General features: G+C 43.5%; 1 protein-coding gene across 3 annotated transcripts in view; it reads left to right on the plus strand.

Moving 5' to 3' along the window:
- The window catches only part of LOC108623082 (tyrosine-protein phosphatase 99A), a 281109-nt gene that overhangs the window by 251396 nt on the left and 7929 nt on the right, over positions 1 to 21784 (plus strand). For all 3 annotated transcript variants that reach the window (XM_018021369.2, XM_018021370.2, XM_018021371.2), the window contains exons 4-9: positions 1962 to 2143; positions 9145 to 9332; positions 9410 to 9524; positions 19686 to 19886; positions 20324 to 20604; positions 21270 to 21526. In XM_018021369.2, coding sequence (XP_017876858.1) covers positions 1962 to 2143; positions 9145 to 9332; positions 9410 to 9524; positions 19686 to 19886; positions 20324 to 20604; positions 21270 to 21526 — 1224 coding nt within the window. The remainder of the gene's footprint in view (positions 1 to 1961; positions 2144 to 9144; positions 9333 to 9409; positions 9525 to 19685; positions 19887 to 20323; positions 20605 to 21269; positions 21527 to 21784) is intronic.

Raw genomic sequence — 21784 nt, forward strand, 5'->3', positions numbered from 1 at the left:
ATTTTTTCGCCGGCGTCAATAATTAATTGGATATTCCCTTCTATACTTTTTAGCACGTAGTTATTTATTATTAGGATTGTTCTTCTGACGTCTGATTTCTTTTTAATTATAGGAAATGCGTTTTTCTAAGGTACATAAACTTTTGAGATTGACTGTATAGCCAATACATCCCTAAGCTGTTGGTTAATCGGATAATGCTTATAATTTCGTGATCAGTTTCAGACTTTCGTTGATTTGTATGTCCGCTGCGCGATGTTCCTAGTCTTCTATTAATTAGAATCATTAGACATGTAATTACGTTTTGAAACCAATATGTTGCTTCATTGCCTGTATCCAACTATCGTATTTCTGGAATGTATGCCCGGTTCCGATTTCCGCTGTTAAATCTAAGTTGAACCAACGTATCACATTGCACAATCGGCAACCCATGAAGCAGCAGAACTACAAACTGGGGGATGGAAATCGTGTAACAAACTGAGTACATATACACGATTCAATTCTAATAGTCCTAAAAATAACAAAATACATATGGATGATCAAATAAAATTGCTGCGTTTGAAGTTCCGGTTTGCTCGTATCGGCCTTCGCCGAATGGCCGGGAAAAAGAGGGAAGAAAAGCACGGTGCTATGAAATTTGGCGGTACGCGCTTCGAATGAGAAATTCAGATTTGGGAAAGGACCGGGTTTCAATTAGGACAATTGGCGTATCGCGTACTGCGTGTCGGGCGAAGAAAAACCTGAGGAGAAACGAAGTGGAAAATCCGCGGTTTCTATGAAACGTACTAATTGAATAAAACCTTTGAAACGTGCAGGGAATTTAAACAACGTGCGCGAAATTTGGAAATTCGAGAAGACTAATCGATCGTTGCACGAGTTCATCTATATCCGACTAATTTTGCAATGATATAAAAATTTCAGTAATGAATTCATTAATTTCTCGTTGCTATCTGCACTGCGTTAAATTTATACCTCGTATCACATCTCTGTACCTTTTTCTAGATTATTATTATTTATAATTTTATTCTTGTTAGTTTTGTTAACATGGGTATGTATTATATTACTTCTCATTTATGTATTACAAGGGTTGTTACCCATGAATAAAATACAATTATTGTAATATTATAATTTTTAAATAGAATTTTCACATTGATGTTTTATAGCATTTGACTAAAATGATTTGGGGAAGTTCGAGGCACGTTTGGAAACTAATAGATAGCAAAAAAGCGACTTAACCAAACTGAGGCAATTACTCGAAGCACAGCTGCCAGAGTACTTTAGATCACGGAACAATTAATGGCCGGCATTAATTAGGGCCAACGAATTCGGTAACACGCGGGAGGAGGTAAAATCTCGCGGAAGCGTGTTGCGTCTTCGACCACTCATTACTCTACGTCGAACCGCGTTTCCGTCATATCGGAACTTGGCCGTAACCGGAATCTAGGTAAAACAGCATTGTTTGCTTGAAGTGACCCGATGCTTGAGGCATTAATTAATCTCCGCGTCCGCTCGATTTGCATCCGATACCGGCGCGTCATATCCGGCCCGTTGACGATTCGTCGATACCAGCTATGTATAATATTAATGTCTAAACGCAGTCGTCGGTTGCTCGTGGTTGAACCATTCGACTCTAATCAACCGTGAAGCGTACGATCCAGCGTGACGATTTCGAATTACCAGATTCCCTTGTCCATTCAAGTATTCCACCACTACATTCATTATTCATTATCTACATTCGTTCTTTAATACAAACATGAACTACGAAACAGAATAGGCTTGTATATTAAGAAAAATATCCCCGTTTTTTTCGGAAATTCTCTCTTTTACGCGTGTAGTCGGTCGGCAAACAAAAACCGTGAGAGGGAACAAAAGCTTTGGAACGCGTTGCGATTTTTTTTTTCCTTTTATCAATTTCGTTCTGTGTTTACACACGTCGGTACTAACGACCGTGCGATTGTTTTCAGGATCGGCGAAAGGGGACCATGGAACGCGACGGAAGAAATCGTGACGCCAAACAACGATACCACCTACACCGTCGAGAATTTGCAACCGTTCTCCGTTTATCGCTTCCGCGTTTCCGCGGTGAACGCGATGGGACGGAGCAAACCCAGCCTGGGGACGTTTCCTGCCGTCACTCTCAGAGAACGTAAGTATATTCGAGCTTGTCATTAACAGATAATATGAAAAAATGAAATAATGTTCGCAGGTAAAAATATTAAAAGTGATGGGAGAGTGAAAAGTTGAAGTTCCTAACTGAGCTAGCTGCCTTTCCTATATTCCCACTTCCCCTTGATATAATCATCGTTTTCTCGAGCCTCGTAATTCCTCAAGAGATTATGGCTGAGAATACCAAGGGGAATGGTAATAGACATAAAATCTAACGGGAGGTGGCCAACGAAACGAGTCCCTTCGGGGCAATGCTCGCGAAGAAGGCAAACGCTCGCGAGGGGTGGAAACTCTTCGAGCGTTAACAGTATATAAGAAAGGGTCGAGAAGAGGAGCGAGAAGAATAGGTTCTCCGCGGCCCGGCATGAGACCCGGTCGACTAAAGAGGCGCTAATTGCAGCACCGGTGTACAGCCGCGCTTAACTCGAGTCCGGTCAAACCTGGAGCTTTCTCCCGGTTCCACTCACCCTTAATTCCTCTCGGTTCGTCTTCGTCGTGCCAGGCGTCTGAGCCAAGCCGGAAAATAGGTTGAGCTTGGCCGTGCGCTATAAATTCTGTCAACGCCGCCGGGATTGGACCCGACGCGACGACCCGCCTGCATGTATACCTACGATGCTCGGCAAACTTTGCACCGCGACGCTGACAAAGAAGCGTCACGGTTAGCGCAGTGCTGGCCTTCCACAGTCTAAATTCCCATGCGCATCACCGTGACAATTACCTCTGTCCGTGACGGATCTTCCAAATTCCACCCAATCGAACATTTTCCATCGTTCGATACGAAATTTAGATATTTTAAAAAAAAAATAAGACTTCCATAATAAAAATATCGACTACTTTTATTTTTACATTTTTACCCTGTCAGATTGGTACCAAAGATTAAAATACGAAGGAGCCGATCGTATTCCTCAAAGGTTTTTCTGTAAAACCACCAAATTTCAATATCCTGCAATTATAAAATCATGCGATGCTATTTGAAGTCTGTGTTCGCTATTTTTACGGTTAATCTCCTTCGCTGATAAGAATAGCTTTTTAAACTAATTATAAACTGCATTAGAATTTGATTGGCCCCATTTCCATTCACCGGTGAGTGACCTCTCATTCACCGTAGAATTGTCGGATTCCTGCCTACAGAATCAGTAAATTGCTGCCATCCAGCGGCAGAGACGCAACTACAGACTATTTAAGTAGAACAATCGCTGTTTGGTCAGGCATCCCATAATGGCAAAACTTACTACTGCAGTATTTCTATTTATATTGTTCTCGCATACATTTCATACTGTTTAAATAAATCTTTAATTGTATACAATTTATTCAATTTAATTCTGAATAAAGTTTTATGTGGACAGAAGAAAATAAAATTGCTTCGAAATTTGTCATCACGCATCCGATATTAATTGGGCATTAAAAGTCGGAGCAGTTGCATATGCATGAGTCTATTATCACGTTATCACTGCGAATGAATTATTGAAATTGCTGAAAGTATCGAGTGGCATGCCAGATAGTGATTCGCAACACGAAAAACTCTTTTGATTCCCAGTGGGCTTCCTAAAATTAGGTGTATGTGTATACGCATTATATTATTTAGCAATCCGTCGGTATCGTATTAATCAATCATATCACGTTTCTCTCGTAATAATTACCTAAACATACGGAGTAATTAAACGGTAAAATTGAACGGTTAAAAACGAATGCATTAAATAACATACACGTTTCGGGGGAAATATCGGTTTACAGCGATCATCGCCGATTGATATATCGTATTACTCGATTAATTCGTTTGCTTCCGTGGAAAAGATATGCTTGAAACATCGGATGACCGATGCTCAATCGTCGAACGGAATTTATCGCGATATCAATCAAATGGCGCGACGGAAATAAAATAAAATGGCAAAGAAACAAATAACAAGCTTTTCCTTTATACTCCATATTCGTCATCCGATTTTATAAGTTGGCAATTAATATCGCTTCTCCGCTTTCGTTTTGCTTTTGTCCGTCGCGCGTAGCAAATGACACACGTGACCCGATAGATACGTTAGAATGACAATAAACCGATTGATACGGGTAATAGGCTCGATGCTCTGGCATTATAATTAGCGGTGGGATAGCCGCAGATTTAATGAACCAGCTTACTGAAATGGATTAACGACGTGCGTCGGTATCGCATTCGTATTAATCTTTCGCCGTTACATAATATTTCATTGCTCGCGGATTACTTCTGTTTACGCTCCCTATAATTAACTGTATCTCGTTATAAAATTGTACACCGTGAAAGTTCGATCAGCTGACGATCGCCAATAACAGGTTTCAGAATGAACAGCCGATTAAAAAATTTGCGACCGGTTCACGCGAATGCGGGATCCTAAATATTGTTTCGGATTTTCGATTGGGTCGCGTCAACACAGTAGCCGCGGTATGTAAAATACATAAACTGATGCTCGCAGCTGGGCGCGAGATAGGCAGAATTATTCAGTCACCAAGACTCCGGGCCCGCATCACGCGTTACCTAATTTAAATACCAGGTAACATCGTATACGTGATTCGAAGCGCTCGCGCGTGCACCGCTCCCGGTTAGCGGATAAAACGGAAAAGGGGATGGAACGTTACGTGTTGTTAAACCGAACGCGATTATATTCGTTTCGCGATATTGCTTGCGTCGGAATCCGTTTTGTTTTTCTCTATATATCCACCGCGGCGTGTTTTCCGATACTCGCGATCGGAAGCGACGTTTAAACGCCGTTTTCACAGGAACTGTCAACAATAACGTTGACCGATCAAGCAAAACATTGTCACACTGAAAATTTCGACGCTCGGAAAAGAGTGGGATCCGGCATGAAATTGCAGTTCGTAATGGAAACGCGTGGGGCTCGATAAAAATTCATTCGTCAATGAACCATGTGCTTCCGTAGAATTTAAAAATAAATCAAATTTCGCCTAGTTTCCATCAATACTTTCGACAATAGGAAGTCCCAATTAAGTTCTGTTGCAATTTGAACGCGGCGGTTTGTGTCGTTTTTACGTATCCGATTTAGCACGTGATGTGATGTTCTGAGAATCGATGAAGCCTTTCTGGGCCGTGGTGAATCCACGCTTAAAACAGGATGACAAACCCTTGCTCGATAGGGAGCAACGAGTAATACGTCAACTCTGACATCGGGCTCTATCCGCGCGGTACCGAATGAATTTTTCACATATGCACGTCCCGACGAAAGAAGAATCGGCAGTGCTTGCCAACCGCTACGATGCACTGGTCAAATTCCAAATAGCAATCATAATGAATACATAAATAGACAGAAACGCGAGCCAAATTTCTATTAATGAGGTCCCGCAGTAGAAATTGTCTACCCGTTTAAAAAATGTGATTAAGAAAGTTAAAGATTCGTACATAGCATTTTGCACATATTAGTGAAATTAGCAATGAACGAGTATGTAGATGAAGCAGCTGACTCAAATGATGTCACGTAACGATGAAACAACGATAGACATCAGAATGATTAACAGGCAATTAATAGAGGACTGTGTATTTAATGTCGTCAATGAAATGAGCTATATAAAACATGTTTTATATAGCTATTGACGACCTGGGTCGATAGAAGTTCGTAACAGGCTCGACGTCGAAAGACTGGGACGAATGTCTTTACGTTTAGGTTTTCATTTTTCAATAATATTTCTGCAAGTTCCCCGTAGCTTCTTTGATGTTCACCGACCGGAGGCGAACTCCAATCTCCTCGCGCAAATAGACACACCTTCAGAGAATAATTAATTTTGCAGCCGGCAAACGTTCTCCATCCCCTGGAGTCGTTAATGAAACAGTACGGAACTTTTGTCCTCTTCTTCTCCTCTTCTATCTCCTATCCTCGAGTAATAAGTATTCGCATTATTCTGTTTAAGAAAACTTCTACGACACACCTATTTTGCAAGCTACGGAACGATCGTTTATCCAGTAGCGGCTCTGAGATTACTTTCAATTACTAGGAACGTTCATACAATCGCATTTATCCGTAAATTCGGTTTCTAAATGATTCAGAAAATAACTAGTACGGTTAACCAAGGGTAATGGAGAACGAAATTGAATCGGGGCACGCACAATTAGCCGATAATGCGTCAACATTCGAGTTCGTTCGTGCAATTTGTCGCCGGCATATTCTAATACTACCGATCCGTGTGCGTGTGTCCAAGAGAATGGCGGATGCCACGTCGTCGGTGGTGTACAGGAATTCAGTGGCTTAAATGAAATGCTGCCCTTTCTGTCCTCCCCCGCCCCACCTCTCTCTCTCTCTCTCTCTTTCTATCTCACCCAGATCAATAGAGCAGACGAAATTCCTCGTACCACTTCACCCCAGTACCAATAAGTACGTCGAGTCTCGTTTCCGGAGGTCGTTCGCCTGTCCCACCATAAATATATGGCGAAACAGAGTCACCAATTAGCTATCGGGACAGCCGTATCAGTCTCACCTATACATAGCTGAGCGCAGTCCACAAGGGGTAAGTTCGTTTGGCCCACGTGAAAATTGAAGGACCAGCTAATTCCGCCAGCATCGTCGGCCCCGCGAGCCGGTAATCAAACTGAGTTATGATGTTGAATACCAACGAACGCGAGATCCTTGCTTTTATTTCCCTTCGGAGCTGATAAGAAGTCTCCCAACACCGCCGCCTTCTCCTTTGGGCATTCCTCCGTTTTATGGAGGGTGTAATTCGTCGAGTGGCAGCGTTTTCATCATCTATTTAGTATATAGAATCGGTACTTTACTATTCTATGAGATATTGGATTAGTTTCTCGTCGCGTTCTATTCGGATCGATGTCGGTTAGGGAAAATTGATGACCGGTTTGAAAAACGCGCGAGGGAAAGTTCGGTGTCGCGTGCTTTTATCGCCGGGCCGTAAAGGCAAACGTAGCAGTCATAAACGCGCCCCCCACCGGGGGATCATAATAACTTAACGCAGATTTAGCGACGGTAAAAACGCGGCCGGACTCACATTTATTACGGGCAGCTGAATTATCCCGGTCCGGAATCGCGTGAAAGACTTATCGCGTTCCGCGTAATGCCTGACCCTCCACAATGTCTCTACCTGCGCGTTAATAATTCCGCTTGTTTCGTTAATTAACTGCCAGCCTACGGACGATCAGGAAAATGTAACGCGGGGATATTTTTGCGTTTTAAATGATACCTAACAAGCTCGACACTACGCTGTCTAATTTATTACTCGGAGTTCTATCAATAATTTTTAAATGCATTTATCTTCACAATTGCTCGTGAGATATTCAACTATTACAGCGTTCTTTGATTATTAATGTCCACGCGAGACGTTAATTGCTTCGGTAAATATAACAAAAGCTTGGTTGACAAAAAATAATGCCCCTGGCGAAAGTTAACGGGTGCCTAATTAATATCCGCGCGCGGAGACAGCGGAACGGAATATTGTCCAAAGGCTTATGAATAATTACGTGACCGAGGGACATCGAAATAAAAACAGACGGCTAGCCCGAGGAAAATTACCCCGGTCTTTCCGCGTGGTTCGCGTGTAAATAGAGAGTAAGGCGACCGCGCTTTAGAAAGTTCCGCCATCGAAATTAACTGCGGGAAATGCATTCCTTTGCGTTCAGTCGCGGTAATTATTGCTCCCATTACAGTTAAACTCTTCGATTATCCGGCAGCGATAATTACTACATTTTTGTGCAAAGTGAAGTATTCAATAGATAGCAATTTACTTCAGCTCTTAATATTCTCGGCAGGTGCAATTTCTTTATGAACACAGGAAGAAATACTTGTTTCTTGTTTTCGACAATTCATTTTCTTGCTACTTCATCTATGCAGTTTGTTCCGAGTTTACGAAACTTGGGGACACGGATGAACTGTAGTTGAGCTGGAAGTTCGCTCGAGTCCATTCGACTGGAGCAACGCATGATCGTAAGAAACTGCTAGGGCCCATTGTGATCCTCAGAGATTATCAGAACGTATGCGCATACAACTTAGTATTGCAGTGACGATAGTAATGAAGTGACGCGTAACTTATGAAACGCCTCGGGGAGTAGGGCAGTAAAACGTTCAGCGAGAATTTTAAGAAGGTGGAAGGTTCGGGGAAAATTGTATTCTATTTCAATGGAAGCGGCGGGCGATAAATTCTTGGAGACATTTGTGACAAACAGCGCGATATGAAATAAGCTTCGATCGGCCTCGTATTTCTCTGGAGTAATTGCTGTTATATTCGAACGAGGCATCTCGATCAACCGATGCTAGAGTTCGATCGCGCGAAAGCTATTAAATTACTCGCGCACGCGAGTTTTAACCGAGTCGAAAGCTATCAGCTGCTGAAAATATTACGTCGGGGAGAGGGTGGCTGCGGATGAAATGCGTGCGCCTCTCGCGAGCCCGGGTGGATGAGAATCATGGGGAGCGCGATTAAGCGTGATCGTACAAATTTTATTTTCTCGCGACGACAGGCAAGGATGGAAAATAAATGCGATCGGCACGATATTTGCTGCCAGTCGATCGTCAAACAGTGATCTCAAATATATTTTTAACCTCGGTAGATATGAAACTTCGATGGTACTCGTGTCGAATTGGTGGACTAGCGAGAACGATACAAGCACGTAATTTGTGCGCCGGGAAATTCTTCAAACGTATCGAGTTTCATTCTCCGGCAAGATATTTTTGTAACAGAGGTGCTTTGAAATGGAAGCCAATTAAATTTATACCTTCGACAGACCAAAATTGAAGCTCGGTTAGGAAAATCAATTATAGACGGGGGAGAAAAACGGTATTCAATTTTGTTTTATTTTTTTTATTTGTTTCTGTTCAGAAAATGAATTGGTTTCGTCGAAATATGTGTATTAATAACGATTGTTGAACGGTAACCATCGAACCTGGGGGAATATGCTTTTATGATACTCGAATGCATGCAATCGTCGGGGAAAACATTTTCCCGCAACGTGTTTGCACGGAAATATGCTGACGCGTTTCGATTTCATTTTTTGCGTTCCAGTACCCACCGGTACGCCTACAATTACCAGCGCTCACAACATATCTGCTACGTCTATCTACTTGGCGTGGAAGCCACCCAGTCCTGACACCCTCCGTGGCGAGTTCTTGGGCTATCGAATTGGATACAAACCACGTGAGAAACCAAGCATGGAGGAGAAGGAGATTTACATAAGGAATCCAGCCATCGACGTGAGTAAAAATTCGATTGATTCTATACAAGTAATTTAGAGAATTTTATGAACTCTGTATGTGTTTTTATATTGCAGAATCACACGATAAGAAATCTGCAGACGTACACGCAGTATTTAGTGTCGTTGCAAGTGTTCAATCCGGAAGGACGTGGTCCAACGACGACTATCTCTGTAATGACAGACGAAGGAGGTGAGACTATGCAATGTTTGTTTGATTCTCGTTAAACTTCCAAAATGACATAATGAATGTCTTTATCTGATGCACACGAGGGATTGAAAATACCGCGTTGAAATTGAAATCACCGATAAAATGGGCTGCATGGCTCTCGGAGCTTGTGTCGATAAACGTATTTGGGATTGCAGCTCTATTCGCAAAGGAAGATCCCTGCAAAACTGTTCGCTTACCAGCTGCTGTAGCTCTCTACGTAAAATCGATGGAATCTTTACCTGATGCTGAAAATGTAGCACAAGAGGGAAAGTTTAAATTTTGAAAACTAGCAAAGACTTTAAAATGTAATTGACCTTCCTCTAGATTTTACTTTATGACCGAGCAATAAAAATTGATCAGCCCTCTCACGTTCATGGAGCTCGTAGCGAGACAGTAACTTTTTATCTTCGTCGCGTAAAGGAAATTACATTTGCATGGAACCATGGAGAAAGTGTTCTCATTCTTTTACGGCACTCCATAACTATTCGAGGGTTGAATAATTTAATTACGCGTTCTAAAGAACGCTTGTCTCTGAGCTCTCGCTACAAGTCGGGCACTACTATTACGTGAAAGACAGATAAGGCGTTAAAATATATATATATGTTAATCCGAATATTTCCACATCACTTGCTTCTTTTCGAATCAATTTAGCTAGTGGACATCGATAATAGATGTTGATTAAGATTTTATATGTCCTCCTTTTCACGATGGCTCATTCGTTTCTAACTACGTCCCTGATTTCCGTACGGTCTTCAACTTTGCCCCTCTTCCCTATCTGTAGCGGGTCAGATTTGCTTTCTCTGAATTTGGACTTTTAACAAGACAAATTCGTGCACATCATCATACATTTTACTAAATCAAACTATTCTGTATAAGTTGTACAGCTATTCGATAAAGTACAGTCATTCCCTCAAATGATTGTGTTATCTGTTTTCCAGACATTTTGTCTCGTTATCTTTACTTTTCCCGTCTAGCATTTACTGCAGCCGTAAAGAGATGGAAATCTATTTATGGGGAATCGCAGTAGATTAAACCTTATCGCCTTCTCTCTCTTTCTCTTTCTTTCTTTACTATCAGCATTATTCACTGGCAGATAATTACTGGAACATTATCAGTTTACTCTGACTTGAAATATCGCTTTTTCTCTTCATGATTTCCTATTACCGTATACAGTAACATACAGATGTTCTCCTTTTCTGTTTGACGTGACTATAACCATTCCAATTTTGACCGAAAGAACGGAAACATTTTAAATCTGTTCAATGCTACATGTAAAAAAGACTGTAGACTTTTATGCAAAATAAATGCTATAGAAAATCAATTTAAAGGGTGAAATCTAGCAAGATTACTCTTCGACTTTTTAAATCGTGGTATGCATTCTATTGGTACTTTTAATAAACGATGCGATCTTTCCATATCGAAATTTCCTACAGCAATTTATTGATATGAATCATAATCGGTACTCTATAAATGATGAAATTCTGTGAAGATATAAGTTCGAGCAGATGTAAGGAGGCGTTTGAGGCTCCAAAAATCGTGGCGCCGGTCTGACGATAAGATCTTCAAGTAGATTGTTATCGAGACCGGCGAAAGATCACAGGGTACGCTCTACACTCAGATCACGTTCCGAACAATGACAGCTGCGGACCACGTGGTATGAGGATCGAACCGTACGTCCCTGAAAGAACCCCGTCGCCAGCAGGTTTCCAGCTGCTCTTCTCTACGTTCGCGAGCAAAGCATCGCGGTCGCGTTGCGCGGTAGCCGCACTGCTCCTCAGATCTTGAGAGAGGGCATGCTCCTGGATTTTCATGGCCGTCCGAGCAATTTTCAGTGTCCCGTTGTCACCGTCGTCGTCGTCGTCGTCGTCGTCGCATGAGTCATAGGAACTTAGAAGCGGCAGCGACTGTTCGCTTTGCTCCGTTTTGAAAATCGGTCACACGAATTTCCTCATCCTGAAAATCTATAGTTGGCACAGGGCAGGGATCGTAGCGACGAAGATGGAGAGAGATGAGCTAAAAGAGGACACGCTGGGAAAAGGGATAGAAAAATGAAAAGAAAGAGGGGCGAGGGTTTACGAAAGGTGAAGAAGGATGGACATAACATCTGGTGGATGGAAGGAGAGACACAAAGGCAGACTACAGAGAGGAAAGAGAGAGAGAGAGAGAGAGAGAGATTGAGGGTGGGCAAAGCGAAGAGGGGATTGCCACGCCGTTTCGGTCGTCGCCACCGGCGCGCTTCTTCCTTCCACGATCGATTTTCCACGATTTTTCACTCCAGCATGCTACGTGCATTCCCGCGAGTGTACGTGAAGAACGCGACACGACAAAGTCGTCTCGGCGTGAAGAAGAACCGATAACAGCCGAGGGAAAACGTCCCATATATATATACCTCTCCACCCACACACCTGAGAAACACTCGTTCGTACTCCCGTTGAAACTGTTTCACTGTCCCCTCTTTCGCTTCTACTCCTCCTTTCTTTCTCTCACGCACATTTCCCAGTACACGTGTACACCCGGTCTATTATATACGAATGCGCGCGCGCGCGCGTGCGCTCGCTCTTCCCCTCTCGCTTCAACCCTTTCACACGCACACGAGACAACTACTGTGCCTGTGAGTTTGTCTCCCTCTCTCCTGCGGTCTGTTCTCGTCCAACGAGTCGCTCGTAGAAAGAGCGTGTACACGCCAGTGTCGGAGTCACGGTTTCATAGTGTGTACGCGTTTGTGGTCGTATACTAGCCAGCAGACTTCGTGTCCCGGAGTGAGCAGCGGCAGCAGCAGTGCGTTTTGTCGTTCCTGGAGGATCGCTGCTCCGTTCCGACGCTCCGATCCCAGCTTCCGTCGGATATATACGTCGTTCCGCGGTCCCCGATTCGAAATGGCGTTTGATTCGCCGGAGGCGCGAACGACGCCTGTTCAGTGCCAGTGACGCCGACGTGAGAAAGTTTTCCCTGGTGGATACCAAGCTATCGTGCACGTTTCCCACAGCCTGGACACGCGAAATCGAAGGATCGCGCGGTAATGATCCAGCAGGTATAACGTGGTCCCGTTGCCGGGACGTGGGCGGAATCGTGGCTCGAGTCTGTACGATCGATACCGCGTGAAATCAAGAAGCTGCATTCGATTCGCGAATCTGGATACATGTGGAATCTTTCTCTCGGAGCTCGTTGCACGCCTGCTGTTTTCCCACAGTGCATCGACACGCCAGAATGCACTGCTACTCCGGCGTGCCGTTCGTTGTTCTATTAAAAAAGCCCTGACGAAACGTCCTCCAGCACTCTCTGCAGATTCTTTATAAAAAGTAGCATTATCTAAAATATCAGAACAATTCGCGTTGCATCGCGTTTTTCTCGCGTCCTTTAGAACTGCAATAATAACTGGAGCTGCTAGTAATTTCTTTGATCTCCATGCTTGAAACTTGCTGCCGATAGTGAACATGAAATATCTCGTATGTTAGGCGTATCACGGAATACATGTCAATGTCAGCCGCTTTGATAATTTATTCCTGGTGTGCTTTCGCGAATATCGCGTATTCGCCGCGCATTCGGCCAGTTCGATCGACCTTCGTGCAACGGAGCGGCCGCCTCGAGACGATTGCTTCCTCGCCCTCGGAAAATTCGATCGAGAAACCGAAGGGAACTGGGGCCGGGTGCAGTGTCAGGTAGAAGACGAGTGCCATCGAGGACAAAGGGCAACACCCTTCGCCCTCGAATCCGTCTGAAACGACGCGACGTCGCTTTGAAACGAATCGATTCGCCCTCAGCTGGTGCGCGATGATCGTTGGAAACGCGCCGCGACGACGTGTCACCCGCGCGACCTATGTAAATTTACCGTTTCACATAAGTTTCCACGGTTTTCCACTACGAGAGAAATTTGATATCTGTTGCCACGGGAGGATATTGGAATCGGAAGTACCGTTTCTCTCGCGACTTCCGTCCAACATCTTTCTCCGAACGGAAACAGCTAGGAAATCGTTGATAGGTTCCCGATCGTTCAACGAGAAATCACAATTTACGTTCTCTTATGCTCGTTCGTTCCATGCACAGTTTTCCTATTCACCGATTGGCCATGCCTTAACGAACGGACACCTCATTATACTAAATCTTGAGTGGCTTTCGTTGTCTCACGTACAGCCTTGAAGAACAGCCGTAAACAGCATTTCATAACGTCCTACAAACCTCTTCTGGTTTACAAACAGAATTATGATCATGAAGAATGGACAATTTCAAATCAGTGGACACAAAATTGCTTCCTCGTATTCTTATAGAAAAATATCTGTAGAATATATGCAAAGAATATCAAAAATAGAATGTATATAATTAATCTCCAAAGAATAAAACAAATTCAAATTTAATTTTCCATTTAATTTAATTTTATACATAAAATCTGCACGATATTCGTTAAACGCCGCGAGCATTTTTGATATACGATTCATTGTGGTACACCCTGTATGTTGGACGCGTCGGGAATGAGTCATGCTTTATTGCGGAACTTGAAATTTTCATTGGAGATCGGCGGAAACGTTTTTCCACGTTTACAGCCGGCCGGGTGGTCTCGATGGTTTCTTTCCGTTTGTACAGCTTTCCACTAAGCAGGATGAGCGCAGCACACGGAGTTTCTCCGTGACGTATAAATGTCAAGGCTCGTACAACACGCGCGTGGAACGCCGCGGCGGCGGCCGCGCGCGGTTCTTCGGGTTTAACTATCGCAATCGTTGAGTCATAATCGCGGGTCGTCTTCTAAATTGAACGCGAAACAATTCCCCTTTGTTCCTAGCAGCGAACGGTTTTTCCCAACGCTGTGTTTGTAGAAATTTTCTTCCGGCCTCTTCGCACGGAACCATTCCTCCGCTTTCTCGTTGCGCGAAATGGAATCGACGGAACGGGTAGGAGCAGTTTCAGAAATTGGGTTGCCTAGAAAATTTCTAACCGGGCTCGTTTCAGTTTTCATTTTAGAATAGAATTTGTGAAACGTTTTGGCCAACTGTTTCTGTCGCCTCGTGGAGGCGTACGGGTTCCCCTCGGTCTTGACGCACTAAAAATATAAGGGGAAGCCGCTTTAAAACGTTCCAGAGGGGCCGCGTAATTATTGCTGCACTAGGCGGCGAACAGAGCGAAGCTGATGCGCTCGTTGCTGCCGTCTCTCGGTAGCAACAGCGCCTCTGCTCTCTGGACGCATGTACAAGCCCGACGACGAAACAATCGAGGTCATAATTCCGACTAATTGAGGCGCTCGACGACGCAATTAGGACACAACGCGAGAACCGGCGACAATCGAATTTAGCTCCTTTTTTCCCCACGCAGAGTACGAAAAAAAAAAAGAGAGTCAAGCCGGAGACAAAATTGGGCTGGCTCTCGATCTCGAGCCATGTTAATGCATTCCGGTCACGTTGCACGGACGTGTACTGCGCTCGGCGGTATATCGGGCCCGCGAGGATGCAGCGCGAATGCAATCACCGCTTCGTTAGCTTCGATCCTCGCTGTCCGATACGCCCCGACAATTTCCTATTCCTTCAGGCGACCGAGGGACACGCCAACGACCGATCGATCCGTCCGATCGCTGCTCTCTTAAACGCGATACGCCCACGCCGCGGAGCAACGTACCCGTTCGGGAGAATGCTCCACTGAACTCGCTTGCGATCGTGAAACCCCCAAGAAGAATGCGATTAAACGATAGATAATGAATCAGTACAAATAATGAGATGAGAAGACGGAGGCTGTGCCGGCCCGTGGACCACGGGCCAACGGTGTGAAACCGAAGGGGGTGGAAACCAGACTGCTGGAGAAGCGTACAGGGTGAACCGTGATGCCGAGCGGAGTAACGAGGATGGACGAATTCGTGAAATAGCCCGGTGGTGAGGTTTGTTGGCCACACAGCTGCAGCTGCAAAACGAAAATGTCGTGGCAAAGGATAGCCAGTGCCGCTCAACTCGTGGCCGCAGTGGCTGTCATGTTACGGATACTGTTCGCCTCCGCGGACCCGGTCGCGTACACCGACGAGCAGACGATCGAGCAGACCACCTACACGGTGCCTCTCTCGTCGTCCACTGAGAACGACAGCGACATTTGGCAAGGTAAATGCCATCGGATTTCATTCACCACGTTTTGCACAAGGTTCCAGTATAAAGAACATTTAATTTTCTTTATACATATGTACATATTATCCGCTAATTCGAATTTGATGTTACAAGACATTTACGTGTTTTTGTAAAGTCGTTTCATTATCATCATTGTAGGTCTTTAGATTGCCGAATCTATTAACGAGATCTTATTTAAAAGCTGTATAAAGACATGATTTAAATCACAGGTATTAGTCAATCGCATGAGTCTCCCGATCGCGCTTCCTTTTCCGTCTCAATTCCGCGGAACAAGCTGGTATTACATTTCTCCGCGGAATCCGCTGTCCAGCTAACACAGGTTCCCCTCATTATCTCCCTCCCTGTCCCGCCTCCACCATCTTAGACTGGTTCTCTTGAAACGCACCTTGCTGGTTACGTAATCCGCGGTTCGCGGGCGTCTACGTACACGCGCTGTCATAAAGGCATGAAAACACAGTTGCTCGCGTTTCCATTGCTCGCGATCAGGTTCCAAAGCGTGGCCACGAAACTAGTTCTTGCGAGGAAACGGCGCCCTCGTCACTCGATCCTGCAGGAAGCCAGTCGGATTTCCGTTCGGATCATCATTCGATTCGACTGACCTAAGATTCTCTGGATCATTGCGAATCTCTCTTCTGTCGATAAATATTGACCAAGAAATATGCTGTGTCAATGTTTTGATGATTTCAAAACGAGATACAACGTATTAGAATTTTTATGACATGATTCTGACACGTGAATCACATAAATGATGTTAGAAACGACGGTAGATTCTGATTTTTAAAATATACGATAATCACGTTTAATCTTGGTCTTAACTTCTGCAATCTAATTTCGCAAACAATTTTTGTCTCACGGATCGGCATTCGTGATCCGCGTGCAAACTTCTCAGTAACGTTGCAACACATGCAGCTCGACTGACCTCACGGCGCCTATAAAATTATGGAAATCCAGTCTTTTTCGTTCTCGCTCTCGTTCTTTTTTGGAAGTCCAGACACGTTACTTGGTACAGACGGTGTATTTTTGTCTAGAAGGGAGGAGCCCGAAGGTCGTATGCTCGAAAATGTGTTTGCTAATGCCGTACTCGTATCTCGATTTAATGGCCTCTTAATGGCCTTTCACCCTGCAGAAGTAACCTTGTTACCGATGTAAAGTGTTCGATACTTTGTATTACGCGGAGCAACATGTAATATTCGATGTATGAAGATCGCTACGGACCGATATGACGCAATTATATTTATCGATGCATCTCGTTTTTAATGCATCGCGGTTATAACTTATCAGTTTCTCGGTTATACGTGAAATATGGCACGCTCTGCGTCTCTTAGCTGACGAGTGCTCCAGGTATAAAACAAAGTGCACGCATTTATGTTAATTAACTCCGCTGCAGGAAATACATGTCCTAAAACCTGCCTGACGGGATTCATAATCGTTTAAGGAAAATCATATACGGAAATCATTTCAACTAGTTGAATAACAAGGAAAATGAACGAGCTACGAATTTCTATATTCTGCGATTAATATTTGCTCAGCCATTGCGAGACGCGTTAAAAATCACTTTTCACAGAGGTCCGAATTAACGAACGACAGACTTGAATAATAAACTCTTCCATTGAAGAAGTGTATTTCAAGTTCATAAACGTAATCGTACGGGAAACGATGGAACGCGAAACAGGTAACCGAGGAGCACCGCTTTTCTTATCAATCGCTCCTTTCACTCGAGCACCGTTACATTGCCAGCCGATCCTAATAAAGCCACTTTCGCCGATCGAAAGATCTGCGTGGTTGCAACCACTTTCGGCAGCGGGAAGTAAAATTCGCAGGCTCCTATGAATAATTGATAGACATTTCATAAAGCCGTTTTGAATTAAGTTATTCGCATAAGTTAATGCAGAAAGTTTTTGCATAATGTAGTTGAAACTTCAGAAAATTACTAGATCCCACCCTGTCTCTTATAATTTATTGTAGGAATTCTAAGTATAATGATGAATTGATTAAGTTTTAAATACAATAGCTTCTAGAGGGGATTACGAATGAATTGTTGCAATTTTCAATACAATGCCGTTACTCAGAATTTTCCATTAACTGCACATTTGTCGATAATGATCTAACCGGTGGTTACATCCAGTTACGAGAGAAAGTAACCTGGACCGACGTAACTTCCCGCAGCGCGTTTTGAGTGGAAAACGAATTAAATAAGGGAAACCGGTATTCGGCCGCGAGAACCAGAAAGGGAAAATGTTTTCCTGTGGTCTACCCGGAAAAGTCTACGAGAATGAAAGGAAAAAGCATAATCGATACTATCCTTTCTCCGAGCCATTTCTCGTTAACCAACCAACCAAACGAATAATCGTACCGACCTTGCCTATTCATCGTGTTCAGTTTTCAGGAACGTGTCGCGATATGGCTGCGAATTCTAAAGGTTTCGGGTGTTGTCGCCCTCTCCTTGTCGCTGAACGCGACTTGAATGCGAAAGGGAGCCCATTCTCACAGTTTTTCACGCGCGAAAAAACGGCCGTAGGGGGAAAATTCGCGTGAAACGCGTCGCGAGTGCACTGAAGCTGTGTCGCACGCGTGATAATGCTAGTCATGAGAGGGTTGTCGCGACGAATTCTCACCCCTCTTTTGTCAACTTCTACTTTAATATTATCATGTGAATTAATGATCATTGACGAACAATGAAGAATGCACTATTTATTATGCACATACATTATTTATTATGCAGTTTCATGATTCAATCCTCTTATGCTAATTTCTTATTAATTATTATAACGAGCATTAATAAATTATCAAGAATGTATATTTGGTATATGATTTATTATTTTGTTTATCGTATTCAGTGAACGTTACAATATCCCAGGAGCAATCGTGCGTTGAAATCGCGTGTCGCTCAAGTGGTTAACGCGTTGGAGTATAGCGTTACAGAAAAGCAGTAGAGGGTAGCATTATTGAAGTCTGTTTGGCGGTCGCAGGATATCGCTTTTCCTGCCGCAGTATCGTTTGAAATCTGAAACAGGCCGAAGTGCAACATGAAAACTTCGTTAAACAGATGTTTATCCGAATGTTCGCCCGTGTCCACGACATTTGATCGCGAGATTCCAATGCGATTAGCACCCTGTAGCGGTGTAAGTCCCTCGGCTAAGGTTCCTCGCACCCTCCGTTGTTTAAACTTCACGAAATCCTATCGCGAAGCCGTACAAACAGAGCGTGCATTTCGTTTTCTTTTCTCCTGTTTAAGAAGCTGTTACACAACGAGATCTGATGTCTGAGCCACGGGTCTGTATTTTTTATTTCTTCTACAAGCTCGTACGAGACCCGATCCTGTTATCGTGCCAATGATAAAATATAACAGACATCGCTCGTATAAATAATTCATTGTGTAACTCCAAAAAGAAACTAAACAATTTCGGGAAGCCAATTTCTTCTGAGAATACCGTCATTAATCTGCATGGATCATAAGTAGCTGAGTCTTAGAAGATCTTAGGAGGCTGTGGCCGCGCACGAAAAGTGAATGGATGTCTATAGAGTTACTTGTCGCCGCGCGAAGGGGTCTGAGAAGACACTCGAGGCGAAATTAATTATTCAGACTTCGGCCGTCGCGAGCCCGGCTCTCGTCTTTGTGCGCGAGAAATTGGAAAGCCACCTTGGTCGATGAGCCGGCAGACGAAAAAGATGGGAGAACGCGAATCGCGCGACGAGTGCATCGACCGAAAAATAGTTTACGGTGCCGCACGTTTTCGAGAGCGCTGCTTCACCTCGAGCACAAAAATTGTTGTACCACGCGCCGTTGATACCTCTTCAATCGAGATTAAATCTCCATTAGCCACTGATAAGATCTCTGTGCAAAACGTTTGTAACAGCATAGAGAAAAATGTGATCCTCATTCGTTAGTTAAAAATTGCTTTTCATATTTTATATGTGCGATGAATAAAATCCGTCTGCTAAATAGAATGCAATCCCAAATGAGAAAGTCACATAAAATAAATGGACTGGAATTGGATATTCGAAAATTCTTGAGATTCTTATTTCACATTCATTGCTCTTTTTTCAGTCCCTACGAAACCATTGAACTTAACGTCTCATGGCATCACATCGACCACCATCGAATTGTCATGGGCCGAGCCGGAGAACAGCAATGGGATCCTTTCCGGTTATCGCATATACTATATGCATTCGAACTACACGAACGTCCAAATGTACAGGATCGGGGAGTACAATGGGCCGGCGATCGAATTCCTTTTAAAAGAGCTAGGTGAGTACTAAACGGAAATGGAGCAGCTTGCGCGAGCACCGTAGAGTATCTGTTTCGAGAACTGTCGTTCCAGTAAAACAACAAGAAACGTCAGCGTGTTTTGGCTCGGCGATAAGCCGAAATGTTGTTATCAGCGCTGAGTTACGTGCTCGGGCTCGATGACTGTAGGTGAATGCATTGTTAGATAACGCGCTCGAATCTGGAACTCGTAGAGTCAGGCATAAATTCGATCCGAGATAAATCTGATGTTTCGCTAATGGACGCAAACGAAAAAACGTTCCGTCTATAGTTCGTTGTCGTTCACGATTTATACAGTCGAGTAAATCTCTCTTTATACAGAATAATCGTTACTAACGAGATAAGACAAGATTTTAGATATAAATTCATACAAATGATTCTATTACGCATCTTTATCGAGTGATGAATTATGGTCGCAGACCCGTATACCGAGTACAAGATATGGGTGAAGGCGTACACGTTGAAGAACGAGGGCGAGCCCTCGGAGCACATCGTTCGCCGCACGGATATTTCAGGACCGGACGCGCCGATCATCTTGAACGTCACTTGCCCGACCCAAGACTCCATCTACATCCAGTGGGCCAGGCCGAGCCTCTTCTGGGGCTCGATCGACTACTACTTCATCAATTACAGGATCGAGAACGAGGACCGTTACGAGGAGATCGAAATGACGACCGAAAAGAATCTCCTCGAAAGCGCGGTATGTTCTCAGTTTTATAAACCTTAAGACATTTAAAAGTCTGGCAATTATTTCATCGGTGGTTACTTTCACTGAAAAATAAAAATCATAGATCTATGATAAATTACATGATTTATTCATGATCATTCTTCTATTAATTTATTAATCAGAAGATTTATAATACATCAAATAGGATCATTTTTAGAAATTTGTTGATAGCCTTGTAAATTACATATAAATTGTCATGGAATGTTAGAGCTGTAGAAAACAGGATACAGAGTAATGCATTGCTCGATACGTCCACTCGTATACATAACTAGTTTATGATATTGCAATATTTGTGATTAAAACTTATGAACGTAACAATTTTCACTTCGATTCCACCAGCCGCGACAAATTTTCCACTTTCTTCGTTTTCACTACCTCGTTTGACGCCGTAGACCGTGCAAAGAAATGAACGTGCGTCGAGCTAACTGGACTAGAACTTTAATACCGCGAATCTCTCGATCGAATTTCTCTTATCTATCGAACGGAACAAATACCTGTGGCTGCGAACAGATATATGTTTGAAACCGACCTTGTGGCACAGGAAATGCATACTTGAGTTTTATCACACTGCATGAGTCATGGAATTACAATAGCGATCGATCGATCGATCTCAAGAAAAATGTTTATTGATCTTGCAGATGATCATACCGAATCTGACGATGAACAGCGTGTATGAAATTGTGATTCGCGGTGGAACAAGGAGCACTATCGATAATCGAGTGATCGTACGAGGGGAGGGCTCTGATCCACAAAAGGTGCGCGGTATCCGCGATTGCAACAGAGCACCGCCGCTGCTGTCGCACAGCCCCAGGGGATTCAGCAATGGAGTGATCGCTGGGATGATCTGCGCCTGCTTGGCTGTAATGCTCATGATCACGTCCTTCGTCTTATGGAAGTGAGGATCTATCTTTCTTTTCAATGCCCGTCTATGATTCATCAGACACTTGATGCATTATTTAGAATAAAAATGAATGTGCATACATTATGCAATTAACAATTCACAGAGAACATTGAACTGTGTTATTGTTAGTTAGAAAACGATGTACGATGAATTGTGGATCGGATCTCTGTTTCTTTATTGAATTTCGTTAATTTAGTTTGCCAATAAAATTAATTAGTCGTTTAATCTAATTTTATAAGAACGAGCAGATAC

Source organism: Ceratina calcarata, unplaced genomic scaffold (assembly GCF_001652005.2).
Source record: "Ceratina calcarata isolate Rehan_Ccalc_2016 unplaced genomic scaffold, ASM165200v1 scaffold250.2, whole genome shotgun sequence".
Taxonomy (NCBI): domain Eukaryota; kingdom Metazoa; phylum Arthropoda; class Insecta; order Hymenoptera; family Apidae; genus Ceratina; species Ceratina calcarata.